General features: G+C 39.8%; 1 protein-coding gene across 1 annotated transcript in view; it reads right to left on the reverse strand.

Annotated features, from left to right (window-relative positions):
* VAT1L (vesicle amine transport 1 like) overlaps positions 1-22,541 on the reverse strand; it is a 64,499-nt gene that overhangs the window by 36,178 nt on the left and 5,780 nt on the right. The window contains exons 2-6 of the mRNA XM_075039987.1: positions 21,310-21,439; positions 16,532-16,747; positions 5,365-5,507; positions 1,680-1,783; positions 391-446 (exon numbers count right to left, since the gene is read on the reverse strand). Coding sequence (XP_074896088.1) covers positions 391-446; positions 1,680-1,783; positions 5,365-5,507; positions 16,532-16,747; positions 21,310-21,439 — 649 coding nt within the window. The remainder of the gene's footprint in view (positions 1-390; positions 447-1,679; positions 1,784-5,364; positions 5,508-16,531; positions 16,748-21,309; positions 21,440-22,541) is intronic.

A 22,541-nucleotide genomic window follows, 5' to 3' on the forward strand; every position in this document is an offset into this window, starting at 1 on the left:
CTTAAGAGATAGATCTCCTTTAATTCACCACACTGTCCTGACTGTTTTCAGATATGAGAAACCTACAGGGTACAATTATCTATGCCCATGGATATGATATTCTGCCATAAGTAAAGAAATAATGCAGTCTAACTTTAAACTTAGCTGCATCAGAGATATATGTCTGATAGCCAACAATTTAAATGTACACTGCACACAGATCCGATTCCTGTCTAGCTGGTGTATCATAAGAAAACACATCAGACCACACTGCAGTCAGAAAAAATGTTCTCTTTAGCAATATCAGAAGCAACAACTTAGTGGAGACAAGTAAGAATGATAAAGATGAAAATGCTACAGAAAAGACTGAAGTTAGAGGAAAGAGCAGAATCACAGTACTGGGACACTTACTGATTTTGCAAAACTGAAGAAGCTTTTTGTCTCTCCAGTAACCATGTTAGATGAACCTGTAAAAGATGAGTACATTCACACACAACTTATTACATGCTGACAAGCAGACCATTTATTATATATAAAATAATTTCCATGATTCATATTTAAGAAAAAAAATTCCCCTACGTTTAGAAGGGACTAGCAGACATCCTTATACTTTGGGAATAAATAACAAAGGGACAAGGTGACTGAGCCCTACAACTTTATAGGTATTCTGAGATGACAAAAACAATCTATCAAATCTTCCAGGAACAGTGCTACTAGGCATCTTGACATCAAAACTCTTCTATAGCTCTTCTTCTCTGCAGTAAAATGCCATTTATCTCCGACACACTTACTTAGCAGCAATCACCACACAGGTGTCCTTTCTCTGCATCTGTAAGGACACATTTATCTGACCACTACATGTGTGAACATACATACATTATACACTACAACCTGTTAACAAATGTAATGACAATTCACTGGCAGGGACTTCATTACAAACAGGCAACCAGCTTGGCTTCTACAGTCCAAGCAGATATCCAAGTGACAACCCATTCATTATTGCCACCCTGCTAGCTAGGCAAAAGTCCAAGGAAGCTGGTATGCTCATCCACGATGCCACTGCACCTTCCACTGCAATACAGATATATTCTTCATTTCAGAAGTTTAGCAATCCCTTCAGCTCTCCTCCTACAGAAGCTTGGCCTGCTCTCTCAACATACAACATGGCAACATGGCAGAACTTCAAGACAGACATGTTTACTCAGTATGTGGAGCAGTCCATGTACATGAATTGAAATTTTTGAACAGAAGCCTGGGCTTGAATTCCTCAAAGTCATGTCAAATAAAAACAATAGCATTCTTCCTGAAATCTTCCTCCAAGCTTCCCTCCCCCAAGAACTATATTACAGTTTCCTTGGCCACACTGTGATTCCTATGGTGTGTAGAATGAGATCCAAGCCTTCTCCTACACTTCTCCTGTATCACCCAATAATGTTTAACAATCTGAAACATATGGTCATTTCACTTTTGGATTTTTTTTTTATTTTTTCTTTTTAAGAGTTTCTTTGTATTACCTATTGTTTCTCAATAATTTAGTCCATGCTCAGCTTCGCTAAAATCCTTGATTGGAAACAGTCAAGTTGAGAAAGTATAACATGGTGGCCTCCAGTTCTAGAAGGAGCAGCATGGGTGATTTTAAGAGATTTTAAGCTTTGCAAAGCTTTAGTTTTGAAATATGTACCTGGCTTATTTCCACTCACCATATAAAATGTAAGTCCCAAGTGGTTTGAGAAGACTGAGGCCTTTCCCAGTATTTTCTCCACAAAGACAGTCCAAAACAATATCTACTCCATCTGTCGAGATTCTGAAAAGCAAGAAAGAAATCTCACTTCAAAATAAGATCCATAGGACTGGTCAGCCAGCATGATACAGGCTGATTGTTAACATAATACTAACACGTTCCAGGTACTTTAGAAAGGACTCTAAGCCTGAGGCTTTGACTACATGAAAACTTTCTCCTCATCAAACTCATTCAGTGCTGGAATTTGAGTTTGTTGGGCTAGCCAACCCACACCTTTCAGGCTTAGAAGAGTGGGAAACCATCTTGTTCCCCCTTCTTGAGGGCTTTCAGTAAAATTATATTACCAAAAACAGTTGATAAAGTTCTTTCTGAGTGAATGAAAGTGTCAGAGAACATTTTTCTGGGTCAGTGAATGTCATAGAGAATGTCATGTGAATTTTTGTTATTCACAGCTTATATTCCTTTTCTAAATTTGTAAGGAAACAGATCTTCCTATCCTAGCTCTTCTCAGATAAAATTATGTCCTTGTAAAGTTTAGTCTTCTGTTTCAGACTTTGTATCAACTAGGCGTCAGCAGAGTGAAATCAAGCATAAAGAGAAGTCACCAAGAGCTAGAAATCCAGCTCTAAAGATACAATCAGGCCATATTATAGAAAGCAGAAAGTATTTATACTGTTTTCCAATAAATAGCTTTATGAATGCAGTGTCAATATGACCTGAAGAAGAAGAAAAATACACCCAAATGCCCTGATATAGTTCTTTTTTTTCTGGCAAAACACCAGCCTGCAAAATCATATCACTGGTTTGATCTAAGTCTAATATCCTACCTCCTAACCAAGTAAACAGCCCAAGCAGTAGTAAATTCTTGATTAATACTCTTAAACAATTATGCAAGTAACTGGTACAGACACTACAAGAAACTTGCAACCTGAAGATTATCAAAGGTTTAAGGGGCAGTCAATAGTATCTAATTCCCAGGAGCATCAATCACTCCTGATGACCATGCCTTCTGCAGTGGTATAACTGCAATGAGCAGTCAGGAAAGAGGTAAAGCTTTATGGCTTGTAATGCATCTTCCTGTTTCCTCACAAAACAAAGGTGATACTCAGGCATCCACTGGTTACAAACAGCAACAAAATCGGACAACTTTACTCTTTGGCACTGCTGCCATATGTGGGGTAATAAATTGTTAATATTCAGGCCACTGGATGAGCTTTCACTGTAAATGAATAATGACTTTGCAATCAAACAGCTTCTGGTGGCTTCCACGGTTGAACTGATTGCTTATCCCCTAGGAACGTTTCCACATTCGTATCGCCTCTGGGTTTTTGGTTTGGGGTTTGGCTGGTTTTTGGGGTTTTTTGTCGTTGTTGTTCATTTGTTTGGGGTTTTGAGTTGGGGTTTTTTCGTTTGTTTGGGGTTTTTTTGACTGCTCCCTGATGAAAGCTCTTCCCTGGAATACCCCAGTCACCTGCAATAAAGCAGGTTCCTACCACTATCCTTTCTCAACCCTGTGCCCACCCTTTCCTGCTCACAAACTCTCAAGAAATGAAGAGCCTTCCCCTTCCCTTAGGGCTCCCCCTGACCCCGTGTGCAGCAGGCAAATGCAGACTAGACGTCTTCCCTGCTGGCCAGCCAAACATTTTAAGCAGAACATAGTATACAGCTAATGTACAGCAAACCAAACAATTACACTGTTCCCCCCACTGCCTCTTTCAAAAGACAATTTGTCTTTACAGCATTCTCAGAATCCCCACTGTACTTTTTTTTTTCTTTTTTTCAATGCAAAGTGAAAATACACAGATCTGAGCAACAAACCAGAGTATTGGCATATTCTACAGGGTGCCAATTCTGACTTTTAATCAGGACTATCAATTGTGCTAATACTACACACCTCTATATCAGGAAAGAAGCACAAACTAGCTTGTTGCATCTACATTTTATCTTTTGTAACCAGTGGTTCTCTGCCTCATTGGTCTGTTGCAAGGTGAAAAAGTATGTGAAAATGCAGGATCACCAAAAGGGTTTTTAACAGACTTAACAGAGCAGAACTCCACCCCTTCCTAACCAGGTCTCCTTTTGATTTCAGTAGTTACAGCGTGTTACACAGAATCAGGGGTGGTGTCAGAGAACTGTCTCAAAAAAAGAACTGTTCTGATGAAGGGCAGAAGCAGCCGTTATCTGCAATCATAAAGTTATCAGAAGTTAAAGGGGCTTTATTCCTTTTTTTAAGCACTGATTTCTGTTGTATCTGCTCCCATATCACATATCCACTTAGACCAGATCCTCTGCTGCCCCTGCCAAGTGTTAGGATTAAGGTTGGTGCTGAACTCGGATTAGTGTTTTCAAGTGTTCTTTCTTGCTGAATCAATGTTTGTAGAGTGGAGATTGCCAGAATTCAGTCTTCACCCCACTACAGCAATTTTCCAGGGGCAGCAAAACACTTAGGTATGTATACTTCCCCAAGAGAAAGGCTATCAAAGGGCTGAAGAAATGTGCTGCAATTCTGAGCTGTAAGAAAATGGCAGGTGTGTCATCTGCTGGACAAGCCCTATCTTTTTTAGTGAAACTTCCCATACAGAAAAATTTTCCTTTGATAGAAAACGTCCTTTGTGATGGATCATTTCAAATGTTCTCTTAAACCCTGGGGAGCACTCCAGAAACAGTAGCAAGACACCCTGCTTTCTGCTCCAACACCAGTCTGGATTGCTAACAGCTCAGACCAAAGTCTGCTATATACCGAAGGCCCTCTTTGAGGGCTAGTAACCCTCGTACCAAGAGACCTTCTGAGACTTTGCATGTCACTGAGGAACGCACAACTTTGACAGGGAGCCCGTCAACTGTACTACCTTGGGGTGCCCCTTTGAGAAATTTCTTGTTTTATGCCCAGCTACATAATCTAGTATTTTGACAAATACAAGATGAAGGGAAAACATTATTCTTATCTGACTAGTAAAAATCAAAAAAACATTTTTTACTAAGATTTTCTTATCAATTCTAACATTTTGCCACCTGTATCAACATCAATATCTAAAACCAGCAAACTGGAAAACAAAGTATTTGAAAGCATGTAAATAGAAACACACATGATGACTTCAAAAGGCAAGAGGATGATTCTAATCTGAATGCAAACAAACAAAATCTAAGGATCTGAAATTAAAACAGACATTACGTGCTCCGATATCAATCCCTGGCAGAGGATAAAAACCCAGGCAGACAGAAACACACCAGAGAACTCCAAAACCTGCATAACTTAGAGCCACTGAAAATATCTTATTTGGTGCATTACAGTGAGCTGCTACATATGCAGATAATAGCCAAGTACATCCTTCTGTTAAGACCTTTATTCTTTTTCACTTAGTTTACTTGGCTTGCAACAGATGTCCAAGTATGAACATGGACTAACAAAGCTTATGTTGCTTAAAGAAATAAGGAGATGTTTGCTATCTTGTCCCTTGTAGTAGACAGATAGAATATCTGGAATAAACGACAGTTCCCAAACTCACAAATATAATCTCTTCCCACAAATATGATCAATCCAGTGTCTTTCATAGTATTTTGCCAGATACTATACTTATAGTATACCCTTACTCGGGAATATAGGAGGAAGACAGATACCCTTACTCAGGAAAATAAAAGATTACCTTTTTACTTCTTGAACATAGTCTGCATTTCTGTCAAACAGGTGAGTTACTGAGTCTTTGATTGCTTCATGTTTGAAAGATGAAGCTGTTCCAAAAACAGTAACATTGGGAATAGTTGAACAGAGCTGAGCAACAGCTTGACCCTGCAAACACATTATTATGTTAGTTCACCGACATGGAAATTGGTTGACAGACTTTGCAGCTGCCAATTCACTCATGACACAGCAAAATCCAAGACCAAACATGTGCAAGGACTTCCCAAACTAATCTCTTGCCAGTGCAATGCAGTTCAGCCACAGGAAAAAAATACACTTAATCAAAAGGATATTCTGAAGACAAAGCAACTGCAGGGATAAGAGTAATTTAATGTATCTAAAATTGTATCGGGAAAGAATTCTTCTTGATCTTTTAACAATGGCAGTGTAATTTAAGGGAAACAACATTAATTTACAAGGACCATCAAAAATGATTACTCAAAGAGTGCTAGAGAAATATTTCTCATTTGCTACTTGCATCCTACGTGCATTTCCTCCAGAGTCCCTTGAGTAATGTCAGCAGTCCTCTCTGCACTTCCTACCTCCAAAACAGTGTTGACTGCTTCTGCACGCGATTCAAATCCTCTCTGCTCACGGGGAAGGTCTTGCAGCACCTGATGCCAGAACAGAATTTCTGGCAGAAAATGTGAAAGTACTTAGCTCCTCTGGCACTCAGATACAGCTTTTATGCTTCAGGTTTTTGCTGTCCTAGTACAGAAGGTCTAGTCAGTCAGTCCCAGGACTGTAGTCTACCATTCCTAAGCGATCACATTTTCTTGTGGTTTCAGGGGGAGACAGAAAGTCGGTATAACAAATACTGCGTAGTAAAGCAAATCTGGTTTACCTCTTATAAATAAGAATAATTATTACTGATTATTCAAAATGCAGGAATAGCCTTGAGTCACACTAACAGGTCTGCTTAGGCCAGTGCCCCAACCTCAAAACTTATCAACAGCAAAGGGGATAAAATGGCCTAGAGCATGTATAAGAAAGTCATTCTCCTAGTATATCCCTCCTGGGTCTGGGCAGGAACCCAGTGGAGTCAATGAAATGTTATGTCAGTGTTTAGGCAGGACTTGAGGGGTTAGAGAATTTGTGCATTCAAATGTCTGTACTCCGACTTTCCAGCTTTGAGCCCCAGAAGGCTTTAACTTCTCTAAGTTTTAACCTCTAATTTCATGAGGCTGAGAGAAGGGAAGTACTGCGTAAATGCTGAGCCATCTAGATTTCAAAAAAGATCCTAACGGGTCATCTTTTTACAACCCTGGGTTTTGTTTTACTCTTAACACACTAACAAATGGAAGACAGACTTTTGGTAGCCACATCCTGCCTCTTGTTGTAACCACATTACTCCACTGGAGCTAGCACGGTTACAGGGATATGCCCAGAAGCAAGAAACAGCACTGTCATTCTAAAAATAGTGTCTGATGGAATTCAGCAGATTCTTACTTACATTTACAGCCAAAAGATTGTCATTTGTAAACTGTATGCATGACCAGTAAAATCATCCATGGATAAACAAATTTCTGTTCATTCCAACCAGAAACCCTGATCATTAGTATGTAAATACCAGTAATCAGTGCTTGGGTTTTATTTACAGTAGAACAATTAGATAACCCTGCATACCCTCGGGGGTCTTGGCATCCTCACATATAATGCTGAATGTAATTGCCAGTGACAATCCTCTGAGCTGAACATCACAAGAGAGGACAGTATTATTATTCATATATGGTGGCATCCAGGAGTTTCAGATTGGTTTCTTACTGGATTAGTAAAGTAAACAGCTACACAGCAAGGCACAGTTTACATGTACCTTTGGACAGGTACCAACAGACACAGAGAAGAGAGCAGAAGAAGGGATGCATTCTCATTCTTACTTTACAGACGAGAAATAGAATAGCACAGCAAATTGAATAACCTGTCCAACAACAGCTCAGAGAAACTTACAGCAGGACCCAGGTAGGAATGCTTATTCATGGCATGGTAATCCAATACCAAACATAAATGACCTTTTCTTTTTAGAATCGTCCACCATTTTCCTGGATTGGAATCCCTAATCTCTTAGAAATCATAGGAAAATCCATTCCTGAGGGGTCTCATCTCAAGATGTAATGTTTGGGGGGGCAGAAAACATTTCACTCTTCTCATACTTTACTTCTTTATTACTTACCATCTCATTCTGAAGCCCAGGTTTTAGCCTCCACAAATATTGTAACATAAAATTACACGACAAAAATTAATCTGGATTTTGTATCTCCTTTTCTCAGTCATTTTCACTAGCAATCCTCTTTTCTCACTTTCTGTGTCTCCTAGAAAACCATCACCCACAGTGATTTAGGTAAGTCAGTATTTTATAATGTATGCTAGTTGAGTGAAATTCTGACATTATTGATCTATTCTCTAATTAGTTTTCTGCATTTTCAATCTAACTTGGGAAAGCGCAGGATAATGAGTATCTCCTGAACCAAAACCACTGAATGTTTAAAAGGTCAAATATTAGAGTAGAAAATACGTGTTTTTTTATCCTGCAGAAGATGATTAACATTTAACAAACTGACAGTCATATGAATAGGAGAAATGCACAAAAACCCCAGGATGTGCATACCCTATTTTCCTCCTGTCTCAAACTTGTTAGTACACCTCTCCCTCCCCCCATAGAGATAAGCTTATCTAAAATCCCAGATCAGAATATTTTCCAGCTTTCTGTAGATATTTAAAGCCTAAAACTGACTCATATGACCAGTACTTTTTATAATTGGACAAACAACATCACTGAAGTATTTTGAGGCAATCCCACGAAACATTCTTCTACAGCTTTCTGCAGATCTTAATTTGAAGTTGACTTGTAGTTATTTTTGTGCAAAGTATTCTTAGTATTTGTATCTCAGAAACCTATGAATAAAGGCTGATATTGGACTTTTCTGGCTTTTCCCACCAAAACAGGAGAATTGAACTCAACCTATGAACTCAAACATTTCACTAATTTCTGTGGAATTCGACTAAGCTCCAAAACACCACTGTGGCTACGCAAGTCACTCTTAAGTCTCTTTTCTAATCCCTCAAGTCATCTAGCTACCTCTGGATTAGTAGCTAGTGTTTAAAGGGCTATACATGTTAATTGCAAGTATGTGAGGCCCCGACGTTCAGAATGTCCACAGTTGACAAATGAAGTATGCCCAAAGGGTTTTGCAGCTGGAAGGAAGAACATCCTCTTCCCAGGGCTGTGGAGGGGGAGGCGAGGTGCCCGTGCCCACCTCTCACCAGGACGCACCCCTTCGTCACAGGGGCACACGAGCCCTCTCTTGTCTTTTGGACGCCAAAGCCATTCCCCTCCTCAAAAATGCTTTGTGGTAGACAGAGACGAGGGCTTTCTGTCTCTTCCCTGCCCAGACAAAACCACATCATCTCTGCTACCAGCTTTCACTGTGGAGACCACATGGACATGAAAGCAGGCACCGTGTTATCAGAAACAGTGTATGAACTCTAAAACCTTCCAAGAAGGTGTCTAATTAGGTAGGCATGATTTGAAAAATGAAAATAAAACTCTCCACATGCCTAATTTTTCATACACGATGCAAATTTCTACATATAAGCACTGACTAGATTCTTGCTTCCTGAAGCCAGGAAAATTAATAAGTGGCAAAAAATAATTCTCACTTGGACAATTAATTTTACCTTTAACAGGACTTAGCAGTCTTTAAAAAAAAAAAAAAAAAATCAATTCCTTCACTGCAGGGATAGACATGGTTACAAAATATTCTCTTAAAATGGAATTAATCTCCTCTAAAATATATATATTTTATATACTACTTATCATGCAGAACTCCACATGGTGAGTCCTCAAAGGAATGAATAACTTGGGTTGAAGCATTCTGTGGAAATGAAGCATGTCTCCTAATAATGGATTTGGCATAGAAGTCTTACGTCTCTTTAGCTTCAAAGTCTGTTTGATGGATTCCTTTTCAATGTATCCTGTCAATTTATAAAACCAGTATGTTGAACCTAATCTACATATATGATTATTACAGAGTTTTATTATAAATGGATATTCTTACAGTAGTTTTAGATCCAGTAAAAAGATTTAGATTTCTTTACATTCCTTTGCTTTAAAACCCAACTTTGAACCTGCAGGACTGGAAACTTCTCATACTGAGATAATCACATAAAACCAGAAAAGTGTATTTTTTAAGAAGCAAAAATGAAATAGACTGTTCTGTGAATTTAAACAATTTCAAAGTGAAAAAAGTCATTAACATTTAAAACTCAATACAGAAAGCATGAATAGAAGAAAACTTACTAATCTAATTAGCTTATTAATACTAACACTGGATGAAATAAGGGGTGTAAGTTAGTGGATTTCCTAAAGAGTCTGACCAAATGGCACAGGCCAGATTTCAGTCTGATGTGCAAGCTGTGCACTGAATTATAGCAGTTATAGGTCAGTATACTTTCAAGAAAGCATCTTTTTCGCTATTATGTAAACTGAGGCCAGCTTTATAGCAGGAAAGAACAAACTATCTAAAAGATACCACCCTGCAAAACTACATCTATTAGAACCAATAGCATTGTTGAAATTATCATTTCTATGATATGTTTTTGCAGCCCGAAGGTGCTATGGCATCTTAAAAAAGTTATTCAGACAATCTTGCACAAGAAACCTGTCTGGAAGCAAACGTGAAAAGAATCCACATTTCCAGAATGCTTTGATGCCACATAACCAGCTCTGAAGGTGGTATGAGGTACACAAACATAGAAAGAAAACTGCAAGAGAAGACATCTACTAATGTCCTGGCATTTCTCTGGTGTTAGGAGAAGTCAGATACACAACACTCCACCTCCTGAAGGTGTCATTTTTCCAGTTACGGCAGAGGAAATTGGAAACCAAACACTAAGGTGAACACTGCAGAGTGGACAAACTGAAACGTCATTCTTGAACAAGGGTAAGACAGCATCTGCTACACTCAGTGCACCGCAATTAAGTTTTGGAGTAGAGGGAGGGGAACAGTCACCATGAAATGATGATCTCTTTTACCCTCAAAATCTCTTCGTTTCTGCAACAATTAGCAGGGCGCGTTTTTTTCCTACCCCCTCACAAAACTGTGCGGCTGAGGCACATCCAAAACTCAGAGCTGGCTCTCCATCTGGCATATACCCTCTTCAGTTTAAGGGAGCTGCGACAACATACCCCAGCCGAGATCCTTGCCCAGAGGATGCAAGCTCTACCTGAAAAGGTTGAACAGCCAAGAAGAGTTAAGCGCTGCCCGTCTGTGACACGACTCTGCAGGGGATTCAGGGAAAGGACATGTCCTCTGCGAGAGGCAAAAAGAAAGGCCTTCAGAGACTGCAGCCTGCTTTGGTCAGGGAAACTGCTTTTTGTGTATGACTCGCCAGGCTTTTGTGTTTGATTAACAGATTATGCTCTGAGGCAGTGTCTGGAAATGGACTCGGGCATGGCATTGGGACTCTCCGGAGCTGCTGAGGGAGCACATCCATTGCTTTAGAGGCGCTCAGTGGCACAGGGCAGCTCAGCATCCAGATACCCTGTCTGGCTCTAAGTGAGATAGCTTCGGTACTTAAGGCAGCCTAGACTTGGTTACACAGAGCTCTGCGTGAGCTGATTTATTCCCTTCCTTGGCTGCGGGAGATGAAATAAGAGGAAAGCACTTAATCAAATGCAGAACAGCTATGAACTGCTAATATAAAAATAGCAAGTGCAGTCCAGGGAGGTATCAGGTAAAGATTTCAGCAAAGTGGGAAGTATTAATGCCATTGTACAGTACGCTGGCCAGGACCATCAGAAGAGTGGAGTAAATTCTAATTATTCACGTTCAAGAAGGACTGACTCAAACACAAGAGTGCTATTTACTGTGATACCAACCTGCTAGGTGCAGACAGACCTAAATTCAGTCTGCCTATACAATGTTTAAAAGGATCAGGGATGCTGTAAGACTTATTTTAAAAGGCTCCCACTTTCATACCAGCTTACTGCTGCCTTGCTGCCAACAGCTCAGAGCCCAGGAAACATGTATGTATCTGCCTGGATTAGTGTCTGTAGGACAACCAAGGAAACAGACATCTGACCTTACAAAAAAAGGGGTATGAACAAACCTGCTTTCAGCCTGAAAAATGCAGGCCAAGGAGAGATCTGATTCTGAGCTTGTTCTAGCCATAAACACATCTACATCCCACCAAAAAGATGTGAAAAAAGTGCCCCAAGAGGAAAGAATACCTAATTTTAATTAATGGACAACACCAGCAGAAGAATAAAGATGCATTAACTGGCCACAAATAAAGTCTGGAAATTGAGAAAGATTTCTCACTAAGCAAGACAGTGCAGAGAGAATTTGAAGGGATAAACACATAGGTATTATTTTAAGAAGAAATTTGATAATTCTCTTGAAAGGGTTCCTATATACTGCCTGTGATAGCAGGTGACTAGATTTACTAAGGAGTGCCAGTTCTTTGTCAGATAAAATATCACCACTTCAGTGATTCAGTTTGGAACACATCCTCAAATATTTGCAATTTATGCAGGGGAGACACAATAAAAAAAGAGTTTTCCTGCCAAGCAGTAACCAATCCTGCCAAGATGACCTAAATCTGTTGCCAAGTCAGATTTACCCTTCAAATTCAAACATGAGAGCTGCATCTGTAACTTACTCTGCACTTCCTCTGCTGCTGAGCCTGAAAGGGAAGGTCAGATCCCAGCTTCAGGATAGCAATCGATGTTTCCGCATGAAAGGCAGCTTAATTTTAGCATCTCTAAGATTGAAATGCTAAAGAATTGGCTAGTAATTCTGCCTTGCGTCTGAGGGGCTAGGCTAAGTAATGAAATTGAAGTGTTCACACAATCTTGGTAAATGACCAAACTTTTGTGCTCTAAATATTCAGAATAGGAAGTACATAAAGAGTAAATGAATAAGCAAATGGGCACAATGGCTGTCTCTCACAAATCTAAATCCCTGATTAGAGGTATTATAGAGACTGGATTTATTAAAGCTAGAAGAGAAGAGTTGAAGGTTTTTTTGCCCCCTCCTTTTTTTTTATTTGGTTGGGGTTTTTTAATACAACAGTCCTGTATTTGTACTAATTCAACTAATCCAGGATACAGTTTACAAGTTTACATTAGTAATTTTAAGAGCAACTTCATAATCTCATACAAGCTGGCACTGTGACTTGCACCAAATGCACCGACTTAAACAGTTTTCATGTTAAAGAACTAATTGCTTCGTACAGCAGAGCAGTCCCAGCAGGGTGCATGCTCTGCTCAGTTTTCTCAGTGTATTTTTTTCAGTCGCCACATTGCTTCATTTGAAAAAAAGATGTGGGAGTCTATTTGTGAAGGGAGCTACTCTACCATTGTCTTACAGTCATTTCAAACATCAATTACAGCGTTTTACAGTTAAGATAGGCCAATATATGTCCTACAGTAAGTCATATGTTCTTGCAAACTCATATTTCCGAGCATTAATTTCTGTGTATGGATAACAGGAAGTTTTTGAAGTTCAGTGTTAGCTGACTTTCTCCTTATTTTAGGATCAGTTCAGAAGGACACTTAAACATTTCCATAGCTTTAAGCATTTAAACTCTATTTGTATTACACAATTATATCTTCTGTTAATTATTGAACTGCCCTGCTACTCAATATAATGGTTTAGCAGAAGTGTTAAGCATCCTGCCAAGCAGAGGCCTGAAAGGGAGCATATGACAATTGTTGTCCTTGATAGATCTTGGTCAGTAGCAGCTTGAGCAATGACAACAGAATGCTTTTCGAGGTATGAATTTCTCATCGAAGTCTGACTGAATCATGCAATGCAACTATGAGCCTGTACCATGCCTTCATAGAAGGCCCCTAAAATTTCTCCAGCCTACTTCGCTGTCCAGGCTGAGAGTCTCAGTCTCTCTTAACTGCCCCTACCTCAAGAGGGAAAATGAGACAGGAAAACCAAAACAACCGCCAAAGCAGCCTCCTTACCAAACAATCGAAATCAACAAGCCAGCCATACAAAAAAAAAAAAGAAAAAAAAAGTCAAATACAATCTCTCCTTTCAAACCCCCCTTTCTAAGCACTGCAGCAGGTCCTCCTCTTCAGGTAGAGGGCTACAATACACCAACAGTGTCAGAAGCAGAGTTTGTGAGTGTCCACCTCTCTCCTCCTGGTTCAGAGAGACAAGGTGCTTCCCTACCATGAGATGTGTTTCCTACTGTGAACAGGGAAGATGGCATGATGCCCTGACCTTTTGGCTGAATGGGTGGCAGGGAAGGTACTCCTCTGGTACATGGAACAGGATTCAAGTCTCTGTAACAGGGAGACAGGCACGTGAGGCTTTTTTCAAGATATTATCTTGGTACATTTCCTTTTTCTCTACATCATCTTCTGATGTCCCCTGGAACTTCTGGAAATAAGTAAACTGACTTATCTAAAGCATCCTGTCAGACATTAAAGGATACTGTCACATACTAATCATACCCCAGGCACAGATGGGAACAAAATTGCTAAAGCTACCTCACTAACAAAAATATCTATAAATAAAAATAAGGCCACATAAATAAACTGAGGCAATAGGTAAGTAAAGGTACCAGAGAATTTTCCCTGCCTCAATTTATTGAAAAAGCTGCGGGATCCTCCTAAGAGGGAACCAGAACAAAGAACCTCACAAACGTTTCTGAAGCAACAAGTTCTTTTTCATAAACTGCCTGAAGCAGCTAAAATAATGATCTTGCATAATGAGAAAGGAACAATTACAAACTTCTAGTCCCACAGGGAGCCTATTGTCTCATTAAAGTGTTCTGGAATTTCTATGACATTTAGAAACAAAATGAACAGGTTTCCCACTTGCTGAAAGTGGGAATGGGTCTTCTATCTATTAAAGCAACAGCACAAAAAAATACCTCTTCCCATAGCGATTTCAGTGCCAGTTTTCTGGTTTACTAACAAAAAACTTTGTGAGAATGACTTGTTTGACTGAGGCTGTTAAAAGTTTTCAAAGCACTAACAGACAGATTATTAGAGCAGTTTAAAGAATAACACAGACCCCTCTGAAATTTTTATGTCTAGTTAGCAGAAAAGAAAAAATTCCATGCATGTTCAGAGTGATATTTTACCTGTAAGACCTACCAAGCAATGGGAAGTCTCTCCTTTCCAATTCTAGCTATACATGCTCTTCCCTTACAAGGAACAACAGGCTGCATGAGGCACTCTCCCCTGTGACAGAGCGATCAGCATCCTGTCTTGCAGGCTACCCAGCCCTGTCTCCCTCTTACGTACAGTCCCTCCTGGATCACACACAGACCTTTGTCAGTCATGGGCCAACTTGGCTGCTCTTCCCGCATCTCTGGTCTTTCCCTTGGAAACTCTGTTCTATTTAACTACTTGGCAGGTGGCAGATCTGTTTTCTCCTTGCTCTCTTGGCAGCAAACAAGAACCCATCCTTCCTTTAGCTTCTCTCAGAGAAGGTCCACAAGCAGCCACAGCAGAGGACCAGTCAAAAGCAGCAAATTGAGCATCTGCGCTAAGAGGAAGCCAGCAGCTCCCTGCAGGAACAGCCCAGCACAGAGGCTGGGCACTAGTGAAGAAGACTACGTGAGAGTTGGTAGAGCATTAACAGTACTTTAGAAAGGAATAACAGAGGCGAGTGAGGTTAGAAAGAGGAAGAGAGAAAGAAGGAAAGAAATTTAGCAAGTACACTTTATCTTAATAAGGAGAAGGAGTTCATTTTCTCTAGATACATTCATATGCGCAGGGATTGCTTTGGGGCGTTTTGCTAATTCTGCATACTTAGCTTGGGTCTGTATAGTGTCAGCTGGGCAAATGGCCTTAGAGCTAACGCTGAGCCTTCAATTCCTGTAGAATATGCTGTCCCCCTGAATGTGTGGCCTCATGTTGCTTTAACAGTCCTAAATTCCACATGAAAAGATTTAATATTAAAAGAACAATAAAATCAGCCATAACGCTCTAGGTTGTTCTGTGCCAAAGCATAATACGATTATAAATTCCGTTCGTTTACAGAAGTATTCCAAGAGGACCATTTACTGCAAGTAGGATTATCGTTACCTAAAAATACTTTGTAAAGGGAACTCATGGATTTATTCCTTTGATTACAGCCTTCTTTTATATGAGAACCTGAAAGAAGGTCTAAGGGCATAGAATTAGGGATAAGGTGTTTGGGGCTGCCCACCAGACCTCAGTAGACAACAGAATATTAATTTAGCATAAATAAGGCATAACAGGAAAACAGAAGAGGTACTCCAATTTGAAAGGCTGAGTTCTGCTAATGTTCTTAGGTTGTGAAGCCTGTCTTATGGAAAAGGACTGCATAATTTCAAAAGTAAACAAACTCCCCTGTCAGTATCTTAATATTTTTGCACAAGCGTAAATATTTTCCAAAGGAGAGAGATTTTCCTATAAGATAGCTCAAGGAACTGGTAACACAAAATGCTAGTTTTTCATTTCATTGTGTGGCCTGGTATTCCACTGAATTCATCCTACTGTGGCTTTGCCTATGCAACACACCACCTCCTTATTAATGATCCAAACTACGACATGCAACAGCCACCACTGACTCAAATTCAGCATTTGTGTATTTTCCTCAGAGTTGGCATGATAATGCTTTTCATTGCTTTCAATCCCTCTAAGACAAAGGGGGAAGGAGAAACAGAAGTCTTTCACAGAGAAAGCATCACACACACTCGCACACTGTATTTGCAGGAGTATTCCAAGAGGGCCATTTACTGCAAGGAGGATTATGGTTACCTACAAATACCTTGTGCAGGGAGTCAACTTATTTATTCCTTTTGTTACAGCCTTCTTTTACATAGAAAAAGTACAAGATGCCTAAGTTCAGGAATGCAGTGTTCGGGACAACACTTGCTCCTTGATCTCTGACAACCAATTAGGGTTTTTTGGGTAGAGTTTATTGTCAGAACATTTTTATTTCACCAAAAGCTCCTGCCAACCATTCACATCAGCCTTTTGATGGGAAAACAAGATGCAGTTCCCCCCACTGCAATCCCTCACGTACGGAAGTCTGATATCGAATCAAACTGCAGGGTCTGGCTCATTTCAGAGATCGAGATGCATCAGACTGCTTCAGTTACCCAGTGACAGGAAAGTAAGAAAAGTTCCAACTTACCACCCCACCTCCTGCAGAGTGAACCAGCACAGACATGCCTTCTCTTAGGTTAGCAACTTCAAAGAGCATCATGTAGGCAGTTACAAAGTTCATGGGAAACGCAGCAGCTTCAGAAAAACTCATGTCATCTGGAATCTTGTAGACAAATTCTACTGGGGTACATACTACTTCAGCCCATGCATTGTAGTTTACAAAAGCCATGACTCTGTCTCCAATCTACAAACAAGGAAGAAAACAATGTTGAGGATATGGCTGCAGTGGAGACTGTAGAGAGCAACTGGCAAGACCCGCAACGATCCTGTTCAAGCTGTGGGTCACTGACTGTGAAGATAACGGTGCTCACATCTTTGGCAAGATAGCAGTTACACTTCTCAGCTTTGGCCTTTTGCCATTTTTTAAATTGTATTCATTTAAAAAGTTGAATTTAACAAAAATATCCAAACAAAGTTAAAGCCACCTCTTCTTTTTTTGCTACGCTGCTTCTCTGACAGAACAGTCTTCCATTATCACTAATACAGATCATCCTTTGCTAGCAGAGCTCCTAAATAACAAATGGGGCTGTAAACAATGAAAACAGCATTCTTACTAATAACCAGGAAATTTGCTTACAGAAAAAAGAAAAAAAGGAAAAAACATTATAATTATATTGGTGAGATGCGTGGAATAAACAAAGCTACATCCAAGATAATTTTCACTTTGCTTTCTCAGTCTTCACACTAACTCAGAGCTACTTTTCCTCTCTGTGGATTGAGAAGGGGAGGTCTTGTACTCTGATAGAGAGAGCACATGAAAGGGTTTGGATACGACTCATTTAGAAGGTAACACCATCTGTATCCACTCTCCATTTTTAATGTCTTAATAACTGATCCTAGCAATAAATTTCCATGATTGTAATTTCTACAGCTATGTGTCAGAGCAGAATTTGACCCTGCAACTTCAAATACCGCACCTTAAACATACCTCTGGATTCTGAGGCACTACTAAGCCTACAAAGTGAATCTGACAGGATTTAAAGGAGCAATTAAGTATTCTCTTTGAACGCAATGTTTCTCTACTCAATTTGTTTGGAAGATACATAGTAGTGAAAGGGTACTTCACTATGGAGAAAAATATTATTAACTATTTTATTATTAGTATTAGATACAATTGGGTGCTCCTAGGAACCTTTCAGAGGTCGAGGCCCATCAAATTCATGTGTTTGTATAATGGCCTTCATTGCCAGCTTCAAGTTTTTAAAATGGAGATAGTGACTCCCCACAGACAAACAAGAAAAATAACAAGGCAACTGGAGCTCTGAGGCTCCTGCAGGGGTACAACCAGACTTGGAAAGCAACACTCATGTAAAAGTAGAAATTGGTCTGCAGGGGCTACTAGGGAGAGCCACAGTAAGCAAATGTTTGGCCAGTGTATATTAAAACCTTCGAAGGCACAACTCTTACAAACTCTCGATAATGGCTTGTCACCAGCAGCCTCTACGCATCTTTTACCTTGCCCTAGACCTCTTTGCCTTTCTATAATACACCAACAAAAATAGCATCCTTAACCATGAAAGGAGCTCTTCAATGGAGCCACAGTATAAAGGCATTAATAGCATCAAACTTCAGGACTTCATGTTTTAACTAAAACTAACAGCAGCTGTCCCTCTAAAATACCTTTGCTTATCTGACTGATATTCCCTATCTTACATTCTACTAATACCCACTAATGCTTTAGAAATACTACAGGTTGTTCCTGGATAATTTCAACTATATTCCACAGCAATGGAATAAAGCACAACACTTTTACCTTCAGGCAAACATTTATAGCACAAGCACATTTTGGTCTCCCAAGTACTTGTCATCACTTCGGCTTTGGGATATTGTGGGTTTGCTAAGAGCTAAGGTGCTGCTGACAGTTCTGAAAGGTTTGTCTTTTAGAATGAGGATGCTGAAACAGAACTGTCATTCCAATCTCGCCAAAATGCCTCCTCCTTTTGAAAAACACATTCAAATTAACAATGCCTGCCTGGTAACCAGTCTGTGGTTCCCTTTTGCTGTCAGAGAAGCTTCTAAAACCTAAAGTCTGATAGGATTAGTGAAGATGTTAACATGTCCTATATCCTTGCAAACAAACATAAGCAATTAGAAAAAGAATGCAGAGAAGTCCCTCTTGGTGATTCTCAAGGGATTTCTTAGTAACAATAAATACCATATTTTAACACAAACACTATACAGACCCTAGTCATCATGTCAGATTTGGCCTTAGCTCCTGAGAATCATCCCCACAACTACAGAGAGATCAGGCCTGGTGCATTTGAGCTCCATAGAAATCAGCTTTTTCTTTTAATGGGAGAAGGAATAGGCATTACACCATTATTCCATAAAAAAGGCTTTCTTTCGATGTAAAATACGTTCTTATACATTGCTGTCAAAATGGACTGCCATTCAATGCTGTCATTTGTTATACAGTAATGCAATCACAGCAAATGAAGACAATAAATGCTGGCAATATCTTGGGTGTAGTATCTCAGGTAGTACAGACTAAGTGTAGGGTTTAGGGTTATTCCATGCGGGGCCCGGACGACAGGACACCAATATGATGATTCAAGTCGCCAGTTTATTGAGCCTAGCTGATCATTCTTATACAGTTCTCTAAGTTGCTTAGAAGCTTTGATTGGCTGCTGCACGCAAGCATTTGGTGTCCACGCGCACAAGCATAAAATGTGATTGGTTATATCGATACTGTCCACATGTATAAACATAAGATACAGTTGGTTATACTAACTCTGTACACACGCATAAACACAGGACATAATTGGCTATATTAACTAGAGCATGCGAAACTTGTCTCAGTCCAATTGGCCAAGATAAGCCCCTGAATTGAGGTTGTTTGTGCCAAGTTCCCTTTATCGTGGAATGTGCACCTGTGTTTTTCTAATTGGGATCTTTCTTTTTCTATCTTCTTGTTTATTCTGTTCAAGGCCTTCTAAAGGCATCTGGAATGCTCTTGCGACCATGAGCTACTTTCAGGCCCAGTACTTAAGTTCCATGTAATTGACTCCTACAACTAAGGGCCTGAGTAAGACACTTCTTCCAGAGCACGAAATGCCCACGACTTTAATGTGACTTGAACTGGAAGACAGCAACAAAGGCAAAGAAGGTCAGAAGACATAGGGTGCAATCTTTGCCATTCCTGCCATTGCTATGGACAGAGGTAGCAGCATATGTCAAGGAGACAAGAAGCATCTGTCATGCTCCTATTCTGTGCAAGAAATCCATAATGAAACTGACAGAACATTCTTGTTATCTTCTTCATGGTATGTTCTCCGGTTGATGGGTTCATACCTGCGCATAGCAGTTATTCTGAGTGTTGACCCTTCTGATAGATCACTCAAACACTACCATGGCTATGCAGATTATATGCAAAAAATAAAACACCACGGCTTGTTTCAATTTCAGGGAGTACACCAGAGCACAAACATGTTCTATAGACAGAACAAAGATATAACTTTAAAAGAGATCCAGTATATTCAGTCAGGTGCACAGTTATTCAAACGAGAACCGTATGCTGAGGCCTCATAATGCCCTTTAAAAATACCAAGAACTTTTAAACTGAGAATGCTGATCTAGAGCAGATACTGTCTACACTCCTTTCATAGATTATTCTTCAATATGGAGCGTAACTATAAAACACAGATACTAGAGCAGAACAACTAAAGCAGTAGAGTTTTTCGAACAGCAAAGTTATCATTCAGCTTGTCACAAAAAACATTGGAAGATTATGACTTGTTTCAAGGCAGAGATGGGGCAGCTAAGGGAAGGTAGAAAAATGTCCTAAGAAGAGCTCACCACTGAGACCCTACTAGAAACTAAATTGGCCATTATCTTCACTCAACTGAGAAATCTTATAGCTCTTCTAGAAGAGCAAAAATGTTACCTTTAAATAAAAATATTTTAGGCAGTTGCCTTAAGGTTGAGATACAGTAAGGATTCAGAAAATGCAATTACTTGATGACATGACTGACTCAGGAAATAACTAAGATAGGATTGACGTGCATTAACTCAGATTTTAATTCAAAGTTTTTCTACATTTAGGAAATAAAGTGCAAGATTGGAGGGAACACATATGTTTCACATCAATAACGGAATAGGAGGTAGGACAGAATGCTGCTTATATGTGATAAGAGATACCAAAGACTACATAATGCCAACCAGTTATGAAAGCTTTATTATATACATTAACTATTTGTCATTTATCGCTATTCTGTTAAGTGAAATAGATCCTTTTCCTGAGTGATCAGAATAAGTCACATACCCAGAATCAGGGTCCCAATTCTATCTGCATCTCATGAATGCACATGGTTTAAGAAGCAATGCCTGTTGTAGATGAGGGTCTCTAACTCAAGGTCAAAAGTTGGAATTAGAATCAGCAGCGCATGGGCTTTGACAAACAGAGCAACAATGATAGCAAACATGGCCAAGACAAGAAACTTAACTCAATTTCTTGCACTTTCTTAAAGCACATCAGTCATGCTTTCCAGTTCCTATTTAGCCAATAGGATATGCACATGGCACAAGTGACTTTTCAGGAAGGATTAGAAGGAGATGACAGTGGTGGCTTTAGAAAGTAATTCAAGAGGTCATTCTCATGCTTGGGAAGCAGCAAGGAAAAATTGCCCTTTCGAATCTCAATAGGGTGGTGAAGGCTGCTGTCACTGGCAGACCAGAAGGGATTAGGGACAACATACTCAGTGAACTGGTGATTATTTAGTCTTGTTCTGAAAATAAAGAAAGTATTACCTCAAATCCTTTCACGCTGTCTCCAAGAGCTTCTACAATTCCAGAGCATTCAAACCCAGGGACAAGTGGCGTCTTAGGAGGGTTGTCGATATTCCCCTGTCGCACCATCAAATCAATAAAGTTCAAACCACTGTAAAACACAGGTAAAAAATAACATCAAGACTGTTACCATAGATCAAAGCAGAAGAGGAAAACTTGACCTGAGTGATGGGAAAGCCAGAAAACTTCAGGGCAGCATTAAAAAGCTGGGCTCCACAGCATAAGAGGGACGCAGCAGACATTCTCGTCCTTCATGCGTGGCACAGACTGACTTCACACTGTGCTGTACAGGCCTCAGGCAGAAGAGTACACATGCAAGGCAACCTCATCTGTCATTAGCCCCAGAGCTTACAAGATTGTTTGGGAGTCACACACAGAAATTCACTAAGGACATTTAAAAATTCAATACAGTGAAACATTAAGATTTCTATGAATGCATTACTAGCTGGCAAGTAAACCCAGTTCAATTTAACAAGAAACCCCCAAACCTCACACATTATAGAAGTTCTGCTCCAAGAGCAACCTGATGTAACTGTCCTAACCTCTGATGTGACTCCAGGAAAGAATCTTGTGTTCGTCCCAGGCAGGAGTCCAAACTTTGACATGAACTTATTAAGTATCAGAAAGGCTGTTGTTTTAAAACTGTTCCTCCTGGATCACTTTTGTACAGTTTTGCAAAGGTTATTTGGGTCTTTGGAGCCTGCAGGGTTGCTGCTCAGAAAAAATACAGGTGTTGCCCTGTAGTCTCAGTTTTGCAAAAGTCTTGAAGCATCTTTGCTTTGTCTTTTATATGCTATCCAATTTTATTAAGTAAAATTCTGTGGCTTTCTAGGCAGCCACAAAAAACCCAAGCAAAAACGGTACCATTTATCTACTATGTGCATATACTGATTACTGGCACAAATGCCATACATAGTTAAAATGTCTAAAACTCATAACTAGCTACGATATGCTTCAGCATTAATCCATTGTTCCAAAACACAGCCCTGTATTTATTGTTAGCCAAAATTACTGCATACTAACTCCCCCGACTCTACGAAGCTATGCACACAGTGAGTTGTACTCACACATATGATACCAGCAACTGCTTGCATACATAAAATTACTGATGTGCACAAGCATTTATAAGACAGAGCTTTAGTCAGATACTAGTCAAGACACAAACAGACTGAACAGACCCAAAAAACAAAAAG

The sequence above is a fragment of the Buteo buteo genome, chromosome 11 (assembly GCF_964188355.1).
Source record: "Buteo buteo chromosome 11, bButBut1.hap1.1, whole genome shotgun sequence".
In the NCBI taxonomy this organism is placed as follows: Eukaryota; Metazoa; Chordata; class Aves; order Accipitriformes; family Accipitridae; genus Buteo; species Buteo buteo.